Below are 15,132 nucleotides of genomic sequence, written 5' to 3'. Positions count from 1 at the left end.
CAGATGAACAATATACCCTATGCAGGAATCGTTTGTAGAAAAGAATAATATTAACATTTAATGAGAAGATTTTCACACTGTGAATTTCACAATATAGATAAGACAGTAAAATGCATTTAAAGTAATTATTCATGGATTCTCGAAGCCTCTACAATACTATTCGAAATTTACTTTTCCGAAACTGATGTTGTAATCAGATGATACGCATGCTTGTTCATACACATGCTGTGAACCCATCATGAGCAATTGTCATTAAAGTGTATTCATCGATATGAACATACTGGGCACAAGTTAATAAACTTATTAAACTTAATAAACATGGAGTAAAAGTAATTGGAGGTTAATATTACTTATACACACTAAGAAATTTTACTACGTTCGCTCCCCTTTTACCTTGAACGGAGTAGATTGAAAAAACAACAACAACAAGTAAACAAATGACCAGAGCACGATAACGACGTTCCTATGAAATGCAATTCATCATATCAATAGTGATTAACAATTGTACTGTCATGTGTTTTTCTAAAATTATATAATTATGGTGTTGATGTATGACGTAAACAGATAAATGCATTTTATATTATATAAAAACACGTTTAAAGTTGAATCATTTCACGCTCTCAGTCTTTATAAAAATATGATATCAGTATATTTCCGGAATCAAATCCTATATTTAATGTCCAACAGATAGGTAACATAAAATAATTTACTATAGCTAGTATAACTAAGAACAGGCAAACATAAGCATAGCATAGCTTACTATTTATTTTTAAAAAAATGAGAAAAACACATTATAAAGGAAAATGTGTACATGAAATTCTGCATAGAAACAGGTGGATTCACTCAAAATAATAATTTGTGTAATGTGCCCCCCCCTAACAAAAATTAATCAATAAAAAAAGAAATGAATAATATTATATACATTATATATATATATATATATATATATATATATGTATATAATTAAAATAATTGTTTGCCTCTGCACTGTATAGGTAACGAAAAACAAGAGCATATAAAAACGTAGGAATTACAAAAAATAGACACATATCACCCTTATGCAAATTATTCTTATCATTTAAGACAATTTTAAAACAGGGAAATGAAAACTCGATTCATAAGCAAATTTATTCTGTCAAATAATGATTGAATAGGCACATTTTCTTAATTTCAATGCTCCTTTTGGTTAATTAGCACCACAGGTCTGATATATAAAAATACTCTGTAATTAGTGTATAATTATAGGCTACCAACCTAATTTTACTTCAAAACCCACTTATCATGCCTATAGAACCTGGCATGAATAAAATTGAATACTCTGAACAATGTTTTCTGGTGTGATTAATCTCTGTACTATAATACATCTATTAGGTATTTCATCATCACCGTCTTGCTCGTTTATAGACTTCGAGGCAAAAAGATGCTTTTCGATCTAAACTGATTCTAATAGGCATTTTTTAATTATCGTTTTTTGATATACACATGCATACATTTTCACCACTATATTTGATTAAAAAAAAGGGGCAATGCAGAATTCATTTCTCTCTGAAATGCCGTGCCTATAATGTGCAAGTTAAATATTAAGAGAGATACATCTTGTTTCAGCACAGAGTTGCAAAAAAAATATTTTCGAAATCAGATACTACAATAAGGAAGCGTGAAAAAAAATTAAGAAATCAATTTAAAAAAGACCTGGGGCCCGTAACACAAAGGTTAGCGATTAATCGCTAAATGAAATGGCCTATCAAGATCATCCTTGCATGCGCATATTGCTCTGTTGACTGACTAGGAACCAATCAGAATTGTTCTTTCAAATTAGCGATTAATCGCTTATCTTTCTGTTACGGAGCCCAGAGCATTTGAAGAAAAAAAAAACGCCTTCCAATCAGGCGAGGGGAGGAATAGAAAAAGTCACGGTCTGCAGCGCACACGAGATGCATATATGGACCTGAAGATCGAGGGAGACCATCACAACTCTGGCCATCCCTTTTGATGTAAGCATCGGAGGTAAGTGCTCTTCTTATTAGATTAAACTCCTTTGGCGGCTCGAGGTTTTGCCTGTTTCAAGATGCGTTCGCTTCGTAAATCAGTGGCGTTATCTCGATCCGAGAAATGGAGATACTAAACTATTCGATAACTGTGTTGAAATCTCCCGCTCAATAAAATGCCTTTTTTCTCTACAACCTATGAATATTGTACATTGTAAACAAAACATGTTCCTTTATAATTTTCCTTTAATTTTAAGCTACCATTGTTTACTTACTTTCCGCTACACTTCGAATTAGGTCTTTCTAACACAAGCTAGAGTGACTTCACTTAATATGTTAACTACAATATACAAATTAAGAAACTTTAAGTAATCCCAACCTGCTTCAATTCAATAAATATATATCGAATCAAATACTAATATATATTTTTTTCTAAAATATTTTGGCCCGTATTCTGAAGTCGGGTTCTTAAACTCAGGTTTAAAGTTGTGGTTTAAGTATGGACAGCCAATTGTTACATAATTACTAACAGTAGAGATATCAAACTTCAGCCCATTCGGCTCTCAAATCATTCATAATTGTGTATAAAGTATAAATAGATGATTGTCTTCACCATCGATGAATCAGGAAAGAGCACAGTAAACATAAGAAACATACAACTTAATAAAAATGTTGATACTTTTGGCTTCCCATACTTAAACCACAACTTTAAACCTGAGTTTAAGTTAAACCCGACTTCAGAATACGGGCCTTTATGTTCAATGTACTTGTATTTTTCAATTAACGTTTGATTTACATTACACTTTTAATAGATATAATCACTAAGAGCAAATAAATCTTTAAATAATTGCATTATCTCTGGGTTGTTTTTTAGAAATACTTGAATATCATGAATATGGTAGGTAAACTAGTGTATTTTTAAAGAAAATGTATAGAGCAACACTGAATAGTTGCTCATTCGGAAGTTCTGTAAAGATTTAGGTACATTGTTTTCATGCACTGGTCAATATGATCAAGTATATCAGCATCATGTTTTTAAACAAATTTAAAGTGAAATTATGTCAGTGGAGAGCTACCACTTTTATTGTGACAAAAAAACAACCGAACAGTGAACCGTTGGTCAAATTTACTCATTTCAATTAAGTTGATGTAGCTTGATTCAATTAAGTAGTTCGGTCGTGAAGAAAACAGTGATAAATTATTTTATATCTACATGCATATTTCCTTTTGTGAAAACGTTAACATATTGTTGGTTATTCATCTGGGTCACACAAGTGTGCTTACTTTACCTCTTTCACTAATAATGGTTTGTTATGGAAGAAAATTAATTACACCATTTGCATGGTTTCTTTAATGGAATTTGGAGGATTGATTTCGTTTTTCCAATTTATTTTCTATTTTCATTTTATGATACATTTCTTTCATAACTGTTTTGTATAAATGTTTTCACATCCTTTTGCTTTGCTCTTTGCTTTGGACTAGTTTACTTCACACATTGACAAAAAATCTGATTATTCACTTATCTGTTTTTCTGTAATAAAATATGCCAGGTAATGAATATAGATATTATAGATTGGGCTGATTTTCTGTCTACTTAAATATCGACCAGTCCTAATAAGGTCATTGAGCAATTTCACACCATTTTGGCTCGATCACGTTTAACTAACAAGATTTGTATTAATAAACTACAATGTCATCATTCTTGCAAAGGAGTTTGGAACAGAGCATGTGTTTCCATTCCTCACCATCATGAATTAATTATACCTTTCCAATAATACTTCGTTAATACATACAAAATAACCACGACTGGAAATCAGAAAATTGCAATCTGAGAAAGGGACGAAACCCAGGTTTAGAAAAGAACTTAAACACACACTGTCGAAAATCTGTTGTATATTATTTGTATCCAAGTTGTTTTAAGCGAAAAAGAAGCATTCATTATCATGATTATAACCATCTTTACACCAGTGTCCATATAAGTCACACATTGACTTCTCTTGATCGGGTCTCTAATTCCATAAGAATAGATAAAAGTTTGTCAAGCTATTTAACGAATAATGGTGATAAACTTGGTAAAGATAAAATCAGATAAAGAGACTGGGTGATTCGACCAGTTACCATACCTAAAGGAATTGCATGTGTGTTCCTGTTTGACCAGAACTAGACTAAGCGGTTTGCCTTATATAGAGATGACAAAAACAATTATGTTACCAAAATTATTTAAAAAAATGTCATACCTAAACATGTTAAGTAACCATTATCAACCGAAGATAATTTCTTTATGGTTTCTGTTCTGTAAGGACTATATTTTTTGGAACCTATCGAAACAATGTTAGTTTGACCTTTATTACTTTTTAATCCTGACAGATAATAGTTATTATAAATGACTGAAAGGGAGCTGTTTAAATATTCATCCGAACCATCTAAACATGCTAGAAAAAAGGGTTGTGTCATCTGCATACTGCGTTTTTGTTTTACTTTCTCTATGTATAATTGTCTATGCAAATCATAACTGCCACACATTCAAATAAATATGGCGATAACGGATCCCCTTGTCTACATCCTCTATTGATAGAAAAACGTTCTGATAAGAAACAATATAAACTGAACAGATATTTTATTTATAAAAGGTGTAAATCCACTGATAAAGGGTTTTCATCAAACATTTTAAAAGTTTTATACAAAACATGGGAATCTGAGTAAAAATGCTTTTTCAAAATCAAGTTATTTTATAATCAGTGATATTTCGCCTTTTAAAATGAAAGCAGAAAATGCAATGTAATCATGAATTCCTATTGAAATTGCAAAGGTATATAGTTATCGGACCCTGACAGGCGTTCAACCGATCAAATTTCAACAGTTAATTGAGGTCATACATATGTCGGGCCAAGTTACTCAGATCACCTGAAATGCTGTTTTTTAAGCAATTGTGATTGTCTGGGGGTTTTCAGTCCACTATTTTTCGAGATGGAGACACCACGTTCTACCTTGGGTTGGACAATCTCCATCCTGTTCTTGATGCATGTCATTTCGTGGGGAGAGTCTACGAAGCCCATCCCGGAACAGATGAAATATATAGGCATCTCCTACGATATCATCAGGGGAAACCCCGAGGGTGACAAGAACTCCGGAGGGGTCGACCCCGGGCTCATGACGACCCGACGCGTCCTAAAGCTAACCTACGACGAAGGAAGATTATCGAAAGACAACGAGTACCGTATCCCTGATCAGGTGGACTACGAGCGTCGAAGCAGCTCCTACACGTCCAAAGAGAAGGACACATATTACGGGACGAAAAGTTACGCCAAGAAACTGTCCCATCAGGTTGCCGTTGACGGTAAGGTTATTCGTTTGTTACTCCTTTGGACCGTTGTTATCCTTAAGACCTATCAGGTCTCAAGGATAAATAGTTGGCCTTGGTCGTGGACATCTAGGCCTTGGCCTTGGTCACGGAGGTCTGAAGTCCATAGACTTAGGACTTTGACCTGGGTCTTGCCCTTGTCTTCTGCCCCCACACAATCTGACCCTGGCCTTGTCTTTCTGGTCTTGCGCACATCGCTGCTCCTTTTAAACTAATCGTTGATGTCACATTTTACGTTGTTCATATTGTACGCCCTATATACTTGCCATTATGCGGTCAGTCTTACGATCTTGTAAGAATAGTAGATGGACACGTTTACGACAAAGACTATGTTTTCAATTTTCACGCTATATGTAAGCACCGTGTGATTTATTGTGATTGGAGGGGGCAGGACAGATGCTGTATTTTGGGGAATATGATACTGACTAAAATTTGAAGAAAAAAAAATGTATCAAGGGTGATTATGGTCTGCTTATAACACTTTTATGTGGCTTCTCAATGAAATTATTATAATGAATCTAATGATACTATGAGTAATTCCCTGGTTATTTTCGTTTACATGTTATATTTTATATTTGGAGGAACATTGGCTTTCCCACGAGCTCTATATAAAAAGTTACGAGCATTTCATAAGTACTGGCTGCATGTACATCATTTAGTAGACAAGTTGGGATTTATCAACAAAGCCTTTTTCTAAAGTCAGAAAATATTGTGATTTATTCGCTAGAAAGTTTTGGTTACGATCCCTTTTTCTTGGACAACACAGAAATAAAGAGAGGGAAAAGTGTCATAGTCCGATGTATTGAAAGAAAAATACTGTTCCTGTTTTGTACAGGTGCAACAGTTGGACAAACATTACTAGTAAAGGAATTATAAAATGCAATCTTTTATGAAAACAAGCATAAATGTTCTAATATTTTGTCAATATTAATTGTCTTTGCACCAACATGACCAATAATGGTAAAATCTTTAAGGGAAGGTTCACCCTTACAATAATGTGTTCCAATAAATGCAGACAAACACATGTTTTAACTTTTATAGACCTATACAAGAAGCTGTAAAATACATTCCATGAGTTTCCATTATTCAATGAAATCATATAACAAATGCTTGAGGAACAACATTTTTAATTTTCATAGAAATGCCTTATTAAGGAAATGTACAAACCCTGCATGACACACGAGTGAGCTGCTCGGAATAAGAAGGTAAATAATCTCCAACTACGTTAAGCTTAATGGATTTTCGCTAAATCTTCACAAACATGTTTTTCTGATTTTCTTAAAACCAATTTTCCGTCAGCTAGGGTGATCTTCCCCTTAAATTCCACTTTGACTCGACATAGGAAAGATGAACTATTTTTTAATATGTTTTTATTGTCCGTTGTTTCTTATCTCTGTAGCCAGCGTGGAAGCTGTCTTTGCTCAAGTGGAGTTTGCTGCCAGTCACCGTAAGAAATTTTTCCTATATACATGATATAAGATGGGACGGAAGAGGGGAAGGGATTTATAATCTGATAACCAAACCTTGGATTGCAAATTATAGCAGTTTGAAGTATTCATGATGGTTTCGAACATGTAGAATCATAATTATCATTATCGTCATCATCACTGTTATATCAGGTGTCCTTATTATTGATCAATATTTTAATTTTATATCATTATTGTACGTTATCATATATCTTAATTTTATATTTCTGCATTGGTAGAATACAAGTCGGTCCAGAACGATGAAAGTACCAGTGGCTTTGTGTACTTTTCCGAGCAAACGATCAACAACTATGGCAGTATCCGCTATAAAATGGGCCTGGCTAGAGATGCCGGATTCGAACCAAGTCGAGAGTTCATCGCCACTGCCTGCGACCTGCCGGTTAACTATGATCGCGATGCCTACATGGAATTCCTCAGCAATTGGGGGACGGTAATGCTTCTGAATGCACTCAATTATATAGGAGCGCCTTGAGCACCTAACAAGGTGGATACGTGCGCTATACAAATCATATATTATTCATGTATGATTAAATTATGAGGGAGATTGATGTTATTGATGATGATAATGATGATCATAGTGATGATGACGATGATGATGATAAAGATTAATGATGATGATAATAAAAATGATGATGGTGATTATGATGATTATTATTATGGTGATGATGATGATTATTTTTATCATGATGATGGTGATGATGATGATTATGATGATAGGCAACTCATAATCTTTAAATTTCTTGGCTGCGCGTAGGATTTTTTTTTTGGGGGGTGGGATGTGGCAAAGATGTGGCAAAGTATTCAAGCGCTCTTCGGATTGTTGGAATTTGACGTTTACGGTTTGGAGGAAGTTTTTATTGCAGTTGTATCTGTAACCATGGTAATAAGACTAATAACGTTTCCAATTGAGTCCAGCGATTCTTTATCTCATCTTCATAACCTAGAATACTTATCTTTTTTTCTCAACTTTAACTTGCATAAGTTCACATCTTAGACGATGGATATAGTTTGCATTTAATTCAACAGTCATATAGGCACGATATGGATCAGTTCATGTAACAAAGATTTTCACTATTGTTTTAAGCCACTGAAATCCTTGCATCTGACTGGTTCCAAACAAAATTGTCACTGAACTCTCTAACTGTTTGTTTCATGAAATGCTCCTCGACCTTCTGCTAACATTTCCCATCATCGGTTGACAATCCCCCCCCCCCCCCCCCATTTTCCAAACTTAGCACGCTGTGATCAAGGCGGACTTAGGAGCTCGTTCTGGTACAACATATCGCGAAGATAAATCATCTTTCATCAAAGACTCGACTACAGATGTAAGTAAATTTACCTAACAATTCTAGTTTCCTATGAAGCAATGATATACTTGGCAGGTGTTTTGATCCGTTTGTATAGTTACGCACAGCAAAACTTTACTCGGGATTAGATGTAACAATCTAACTCTCTATTAACATGATTCAACTGCCATTAGTTTATTATGATTGCAATAGCTCGACTAAGTTCGTACATGCAGGTAACTATTATATTCTTACTGTTGGAATGAATTATATATTGTTTATCCTCAATTCAGCAAATGTAATACTTCAAAATTAATCCAGAAAAAAGTAGACGGGCAATTTGGTGCTTCATACGGATGTCGAGGCTATGGGTAACATTAACTTTATGTATAAAATGGGCTGCTCCTAGGAAGCTCCCGATACCTGAGAAACCATGTACCCTTTATCCTTAGCCGTTATCAGGTTGAAAGTTAATCCGAAAGTTATTTCCCATTAAACCATTTTGCCTCACAAAAGTATTACATTTACGTTATTACACATCAAAACTGAACTGTGGTGCTGATACATGCATGTGTACGTAGATGACCACAACGGTCATTTTACTTCGGTGTCATAATGGATGTTAGTTTTCACATCTTTCAATACTTTTACACGCTTTGGCCCGTATTCTGAACTAAGGTTGATTTACATGTAACTTACGCCGTGGTCTAACTCTTTGCTAAAATTATGTGAAGCCAAATATGTAAAAAATCGTTCACATGGCATGTTTCTTATGTTTACTGTGTTCTTTCCTACTTCTTTAATGATGAAGACAATTATCCTATCCATCCTTCCCCGACAGTTAAGAACAAGTTGAGAGTCAAATGATCTGAGCTATGAACCTCTATTGATTTATGTCGCAATTTGCTATCCATAGTTATGACACAACTTTAGGCCACAGTTTTAATTTATCCCGACTTCAGAATACGGGCATTTGGGTGTAAGGTCCATCTGTAAACTTCAAAACCTCACGTTGTGGTCACCTATAGGTAAACCAACAGGTCTTAATTTTAACATAATAATTTGTTGTGCTTGAATTAGAAAATGATAACTCTGCACCTTGTTCTTCAAACAGATGTCCAATAGCTTGAGTGTTTCAGGTAGCTACAAGATAGTATCAGGATCGTTGGCACTGGACATGGACCGGTTTACCCAGGACGGATCATCTCAAAAGAAGTTTGGCTCGGTGCAGAAAGAGTATAGTGTTGGCACTGCGGAACATAATGGTATGTAGACTATGAAATGGTTCAGAAAAGGGCCCATCTTTAAATCTAAAGAAACTTAGGATAGGTCCCAACGTCTTTCTGAAGGCATTCACAACAGGACTGAGTTGTTGACGTTTTACGATGAACGTACTGTCATTGCTTTCACTTCTCAAACAAAGTTAAATCCTGAAATGAACAATTAAAATTCCTTAAATTTTTCCAGGGTATCACGACTAGTAAGGAAGTTTGATGGAATCCGGCATTACGTCTGCGAGCGAGCGCAGGCATTTCTTTATTTGTTAACTATTCTTTGCGTTAATATTATGCGCAGAAATTGTTCATTTGTAAAAATGGACTGAACAATCGTAATGATAATTTATTTTTAAATGAAAAGGGAGTCAAGAAAAACATCGAGCTCCTATAGATTTTTCTCCCGGTATCCACTTAACAAACGCATATTTAAAGATAGCGCTTTCACATTTGTGTTGGCAGATTGATGGAGACCTTCATGCTTTTAAAGTAGCCTTCTTCAAATTTGAAGGAGCTAGATTATAGCAAAGTCTGTGATTATATACATTTTGCGAAAGTTCAAGTGCCAGTTTTCTTAACCACCTAGACTTCAACCTAGGTACTCTCCTGATCATTGAAAGAAATACCCACCCATACCAGATAAAATGTGCCCTTTTTTCTGTGAAAAGAGGAAATTTGTCTGAAGCTAAAGTCCATCCATCCCAAAGACTCGTGTGCAATAGGTCCCTCTCAATCGGGGCAGCAAATTGTGTTTGTGGTGGTCTCAATATTGTGAACACCCACTTAGACCATTATCAATGTTTCAAACATCCATACCAGGTAAGGGTGCTTATTACCTGCGTACCAGAATTGTATAGGCACGTGCTGTGATGGGCGCTTCCAAACAACAACGTCATCATGATCAGGTCCTGAGCGATTTTAATCAGGTTTTTTTTTTTTTACTTTGAAGAATATTGATTTTAAAAAATATGGGAAACACATATGGGCAAGCAATGAATATTGAGTGGTGAAACAGAAACCAAACATCAATTTGATATACGAATTAAAATGCTGGTTTTACCGGTATTAGGGTTTCAGCTTTACCTTTTAATATCCCCTGACTTTGTGATTTTGTGATTTTTTAATCGCAGAACCCATCAGCATAAAGCTCATCGGGATAAACGAAGCTTTGGACGACAAATTCTGGACCAAACAACAAGAGTATGAAGCTAGCGGAGATTGTCCAACCAACTGGCAGAGAGGTACTATCCAAGCAAATATCCTGGAAGCTTTTGGTGACTACCCAGAACACCGTCGTGTCACTCCAAGTGAAGGTAACACAATGTATATAGAACAGTAAGTGTTGGGAAGAAAGTTCTCTTTTAAAATAAAAACATTCATAAATAGTGCCTTAAATATTCATGCTAAATTTGCTAAGTCTGTTAAGTGAAGACACAGCAAAGCTCTGGAATTTATTTGGTAAATTTTTAACCCCCTGTTCTGATTGAAATATCTAAAATTCAAAGCGGTCGCTATAAAAAGTCCTTCGATATTTTGAAGAAGATATAACTTCTGTAACCTCACTATGACTTGCAATTTTGTTTGAGCAGGAGAACAAAAATAATGAAACACATTTTATGAATTAAAAGATACATGTATGCACTGGCGTAAATCCCGGGGGGGGGGGGGGGATGGGGGGATATATCCCCCCCCCCACTTTTCGAGGAGGGGGGGATGGCCTGTACAAACACCCCCCCCCCCCCCAGTTTTTACGAAAGAAATGAAAAAAATGACAAGAGATAATTGCTTAATTGGTGAAAATTCTTCTTAAAATACCGATTTAACAAATAAAACAAAATTATTGAATCATAAAATGCAAATAAAGAGCCAGTTCACCACTTCCAAACGAAATAATTATGTCCTTATTATAACATTGAAGAGAAACCCCCGTTTCTTTGTCTTTGGGAAGGGATTAAGATGGAATGTCAAAACATTTTTAATGTAATCTCTAATAAAACCATTAACCATCATGGGGTAAAAAATATAATAATATTGGAGGGGTATTTGCCATATGGACATACAGTGGCGTAACTACGGGGGGCATGGGGGGCACATCCCCCCCCCCCCCCAATCGGCTGACCCCAAAAAAAAACGGGGAAAGGGGGAAAAGGAGAAAAGAGGGAGAAAGGAAGAGAAACGTAGTGGGAAAGAAGAAAATATTATTCATTATAATGTTATATTATATTATAATTATGTTATGTTACATTAAAAATAAGAAAAAAAATTATCATAACTTTATGAAACATAATTTGACAAGGGCCTACGTCTTCATTGTTCCTGGTGCTCGCATTGAGATATATAATCCTGTTGTACTAAAACATCCCGTTTTCAAGTCAATATAAACCAAATATATTTCCTAGCACTTGAGTTATCATTGTTTTATGTAGTGACATATGCTTCTTTTTCATGACTAAAAAAAGTGATTGCCCCATGTTAAGGTCTTCGTATATATGAAACATTTCCTGTCCGTGATTACGTTCGCATTAGTGGATTGGTGAGATATGTCTGCTCTTCATGAATTCCTAAAATCAGTCCTTAAAATGTCCCTTCTAATCTGAATATCAAAAATGTTCAGCTCGCGCTCGCATCATTTGGTTAATGAAATACGTATGGTCCTAGTAAATTCCTACAAAGAAACCTTAGAATGCCCCACTTCAGGTCTGAATTATCTAAGTTTTCAGCTCGCGCTTCGCGCTCGCATTGTTTAGCGAGACAGGTACCTATCATGATTACACAAATTTGATTATGATGTCCCTTTTTAGGTGTGAATAAAACAAAATTTCAGCTAGCGCTTCGCGCTCGCATTATTTGATCAGTGAGATACATATCCGTTTAATGACATTGTCCTTTTTATGTCTCTATTAGGTCAGTATAACTGGCAACTGAGCGCGCTTCGCGCGCTCACAAGCGCACTCACTCAGTGATTCAAAGATTTTGCTGGTGCCCCCCCCCCAATGCCGTGACCCACGATACGCCACTGTGGACATATCAATGACAATTCCTTGTATATCTAAAAACATGATTGCAAAAAAAATGCCCAAATATTTCAGTCATCCCCCCCCCCACCCATCAACACGGATTTACGCCAGTGCATGTATGATCCTTCGTTATCATCCTCGTTTGTTTGATTTTTTCTGGTCAGACATTGATGTAAGTTTGGAGCTAACGTGGCCAGATGGAAAGTACGCGCTTCCAGAAGCGGCGACATTGTCGGGAGATACCTGCCCCAACACGGAACACTTGACGTGGGACTTCGGCATGCTATATCAGGTAACAACTAACTCGGGGAATACCTGTTCCAGAGGGAACCATTTGACCAACTATTGTACCAAAGACTTCCGGACCTACTACTGCACGAAGAACACTGCCAAAGCAGCACCGAGTTCCTGGCCTTGGATGCCCGGTGTATACTGCGTCTTCAAGGTCGGCCAAACCTGTCCAAATGGTACGTATCAGAGCCCAATCAGTTTAAAGTGGTGTACTTTTCCGTCCTTGAATACCGTGGTATACTATGTTTTAAGACCATAAACTTACTTTATTTTTATCCCTGAGTTGGTATATGAATTTGATTTGGAAACTACTTTTAAAAGATAAATTAAAAAAGATCACATCCGACCAAAAGGCTGAGTGAATGAAACATAGATTTATACCAATCCATGTAGGTTCTTTTAATGACTAATAGACGATGTCAGAAAGATGGTCCAATATTGTGCCTCTTACACAAAAGTTATCATCGTCAAAACTCTTTTGAAAATACACTGACGTGGAAAAATTTACTGACTTTATTGTTCATATTTCTGTATATGCATATAATAATTTTAACATATTGCTTACTGGAACTGTTAAAAGCTTTTGGGAATTATTATACAGGATACAGGAGTATTTTACTGCACTCGCTTGTATTCCAGGGTTCAATGTTGGTTCTATCAGATGGAACGATGTGAAGAGAGGAATCGACCCATTTTATACTGCAATGCCCACCGGGACCTACGAGGAAGGGCCCACTGAAATCAACTACTGCTGCCGTGAGGACGGAAGTGCATCAATCCCTATCATTCTACCAACTCAGAAGAGTTTCTTTCTCATGAAATATCACAGCGCTTGTCAGGAGGTTTGTAGCTAACATGCAGTTTTGCTCCGTGACGCACGGAGGGTTCAGGAACACCTTAAATGACAACCAACAGCTGGTAGGTCTTTATCGAAATTTGTGAACCGGGACAGTAGTTTTGTCCTAAGTTTGGATGCCGACGAAAAACAGCAAATCTTTCGTTTGTCCAGGGTCATGGACGGAACTAATGTGTTGATTAACCAACTTTCGACTAAGACTCCTTGGTTGCTTTTCGTCATGAAGGGCTTTTGACAATACATTTTCTCTGCTCTTAAACCTTCCGTACGTTGCAGAGAAAAAACTTCATATTTTCTCTTTTTGTTTTAATCATAATAAGGATGAAAGTCTTGTATTTTAAATATTGCATCGAAATATTCTGCAATCTGTGAGTCACTATTGATGTATATATTTTGACTGTTCCACAAAGATGTCTGACAATATCTAATACGGCAAAATTTTATTTTTGGATTTTTAAACAAAGTTCAATTCATTAATTAAATTATATTAGGAGTGGGCTATACATGGGTCAAAAATACTTTCTTTTCATTTCAATATGGCAATAGTTTTTTTTTTATTCCTTGTAATGTATCTCAACATGAAATGACAATATATTTTGTCTCGGGTCCGAGAAAAAAGTGTGCCGGGCAAAAATCCAAAATGGCCGCCACCCCCCCCCCCAAAAAAAAAAAAAAAAAAAAAAAAAAAAAAAAAAAAAAAATCGCATTTTTTGCCACGAATTCTTTATAAAAAAGTTCTGCCCCAAAAATGTGATTTCGGGGGGATTTGGCGGCCATTTAGGAGTTTGGCCCGGAGCATTTTTTCTCGGACCGAGACAAAAAATATTGTCAATTCATGTTGAGATAAAAGGAACACAAAAAACTGTTGCCACAGTAAACCAAAAATCAGCCATTTATAGCCCACTCCTAAATATATTTTGCAATCACCGAAATGTTGCCCGATCTTACAATGCTATTGGACCTTTTCTCCACTGTCTTAGGTTCTTGGAATGACTGTAACAGAAGAGTCTTTGGAGTGGGGTACCAATGAAGCGAGACCCTCACAGTGGCAGGATGGAGTACACCCTCGGCCTGGCAATACAGGTCATAATGTCATGATCAAGTACTGCTTCTATCAACCGCAAAATTAAGAGAGCTGATATCTTTCTACATACCCCAGAACCAACGATAATTCGCCCAAAATGAATTTTGAGATTTTCATTGAGCTATGATATATAATTTGCCAAAATTGATGAGCACTAACCCTCACAAATACTGATTGAATGGAGAAGAAATTCCGCAACTGACCGGAAGAGCTTCAGAAAAAAGGAAAAAACAAGGTTTGAGGTTCGGGGTTCACTTCAGCATAAGATCATCACACTGTGCATTTTCAGTGAAACTTTCCAGCAGTCCGCAAAAAAGTGTCAGAGAAAATATTGTACCTTTTTTTTCAACTTTGCGACTTTAAATTTTGATAGTGTGAAGAAGATTATTCAATCTTTAAATTAAGCAGATTTTCCAAATTTTTGCTGTTTGAATACACATTAATACTATTTTGGCTTTTTACGGAGAACCTTCCCTGGCAACTTATGG

General features: G+C 35.9%; 1 protein-coding gene across 2 annotated transcripts; it reads left to right on the top strand.

Moving 5' to 3' along the window:
* Window positions 1-1,967: 1,967 nt before the first annotated feature.
* Window positions 1,968-14,861, top strand: LOC129275953 (uncharacterized). 2 transcript variants are annotated; one of them, XM_064109549.1, is made up of 9 exons: window positions 1,968-2,007; window positions 4,940-5,325; window positions 7,055-7,266; window positions 8,072-8,161; window positions 9,237-9,387; window positions 10,527-10,709; window positions 12,578-12,880; window positions 13,344-13,546; window positions 14,541-14,861. In XM_064109549.1, exons 2-9 carry the CDS (start codon window positions 4,956-4,958, stop codon window positions 14,688-14,690), a joined length of 1,662 nt encoding a protein of 553 aa, XP_063965619.1. In that variant the 5' UTR covers window positions 1,968-2,007; window positions 4,940-4,955; the 3' UTR covers window positions 14,691-14,861. The 2 variants fall into 2 exon arrangements, with proteins under 2 accessions (XP_063965619.1, XP_063965620.1); XM_064109550.1 differs by lacking the exon at window positions 1,968-2,007 and adding an exon at window positions 6,749-6,796 and having other exon boundaries at window positions 4,929-5,325; window positions 14,541-14,773.
* The last annotated feature ends 271 nt before the right edge of the window (window positions 14,862-15,132 follow it).

The sequence above is a fragment of the Lytechinus pictus genome, chromosome 14, assembly GCF_037042905.1.
Source record: "Lytechinus pictus isolate F3 Inbred chromosome 14, Lp3.0, whole genome shotgun sequence".
NCBI lineage: Eukaryota > Metazoa > Echinodermata > Echinoidea > Temnopleuroida > Toxopneustidae > Lytechinus > Lytechinus pictus.
This window is presented reverse-complemented; position numbering and strand designations above follow the sequence as displayed.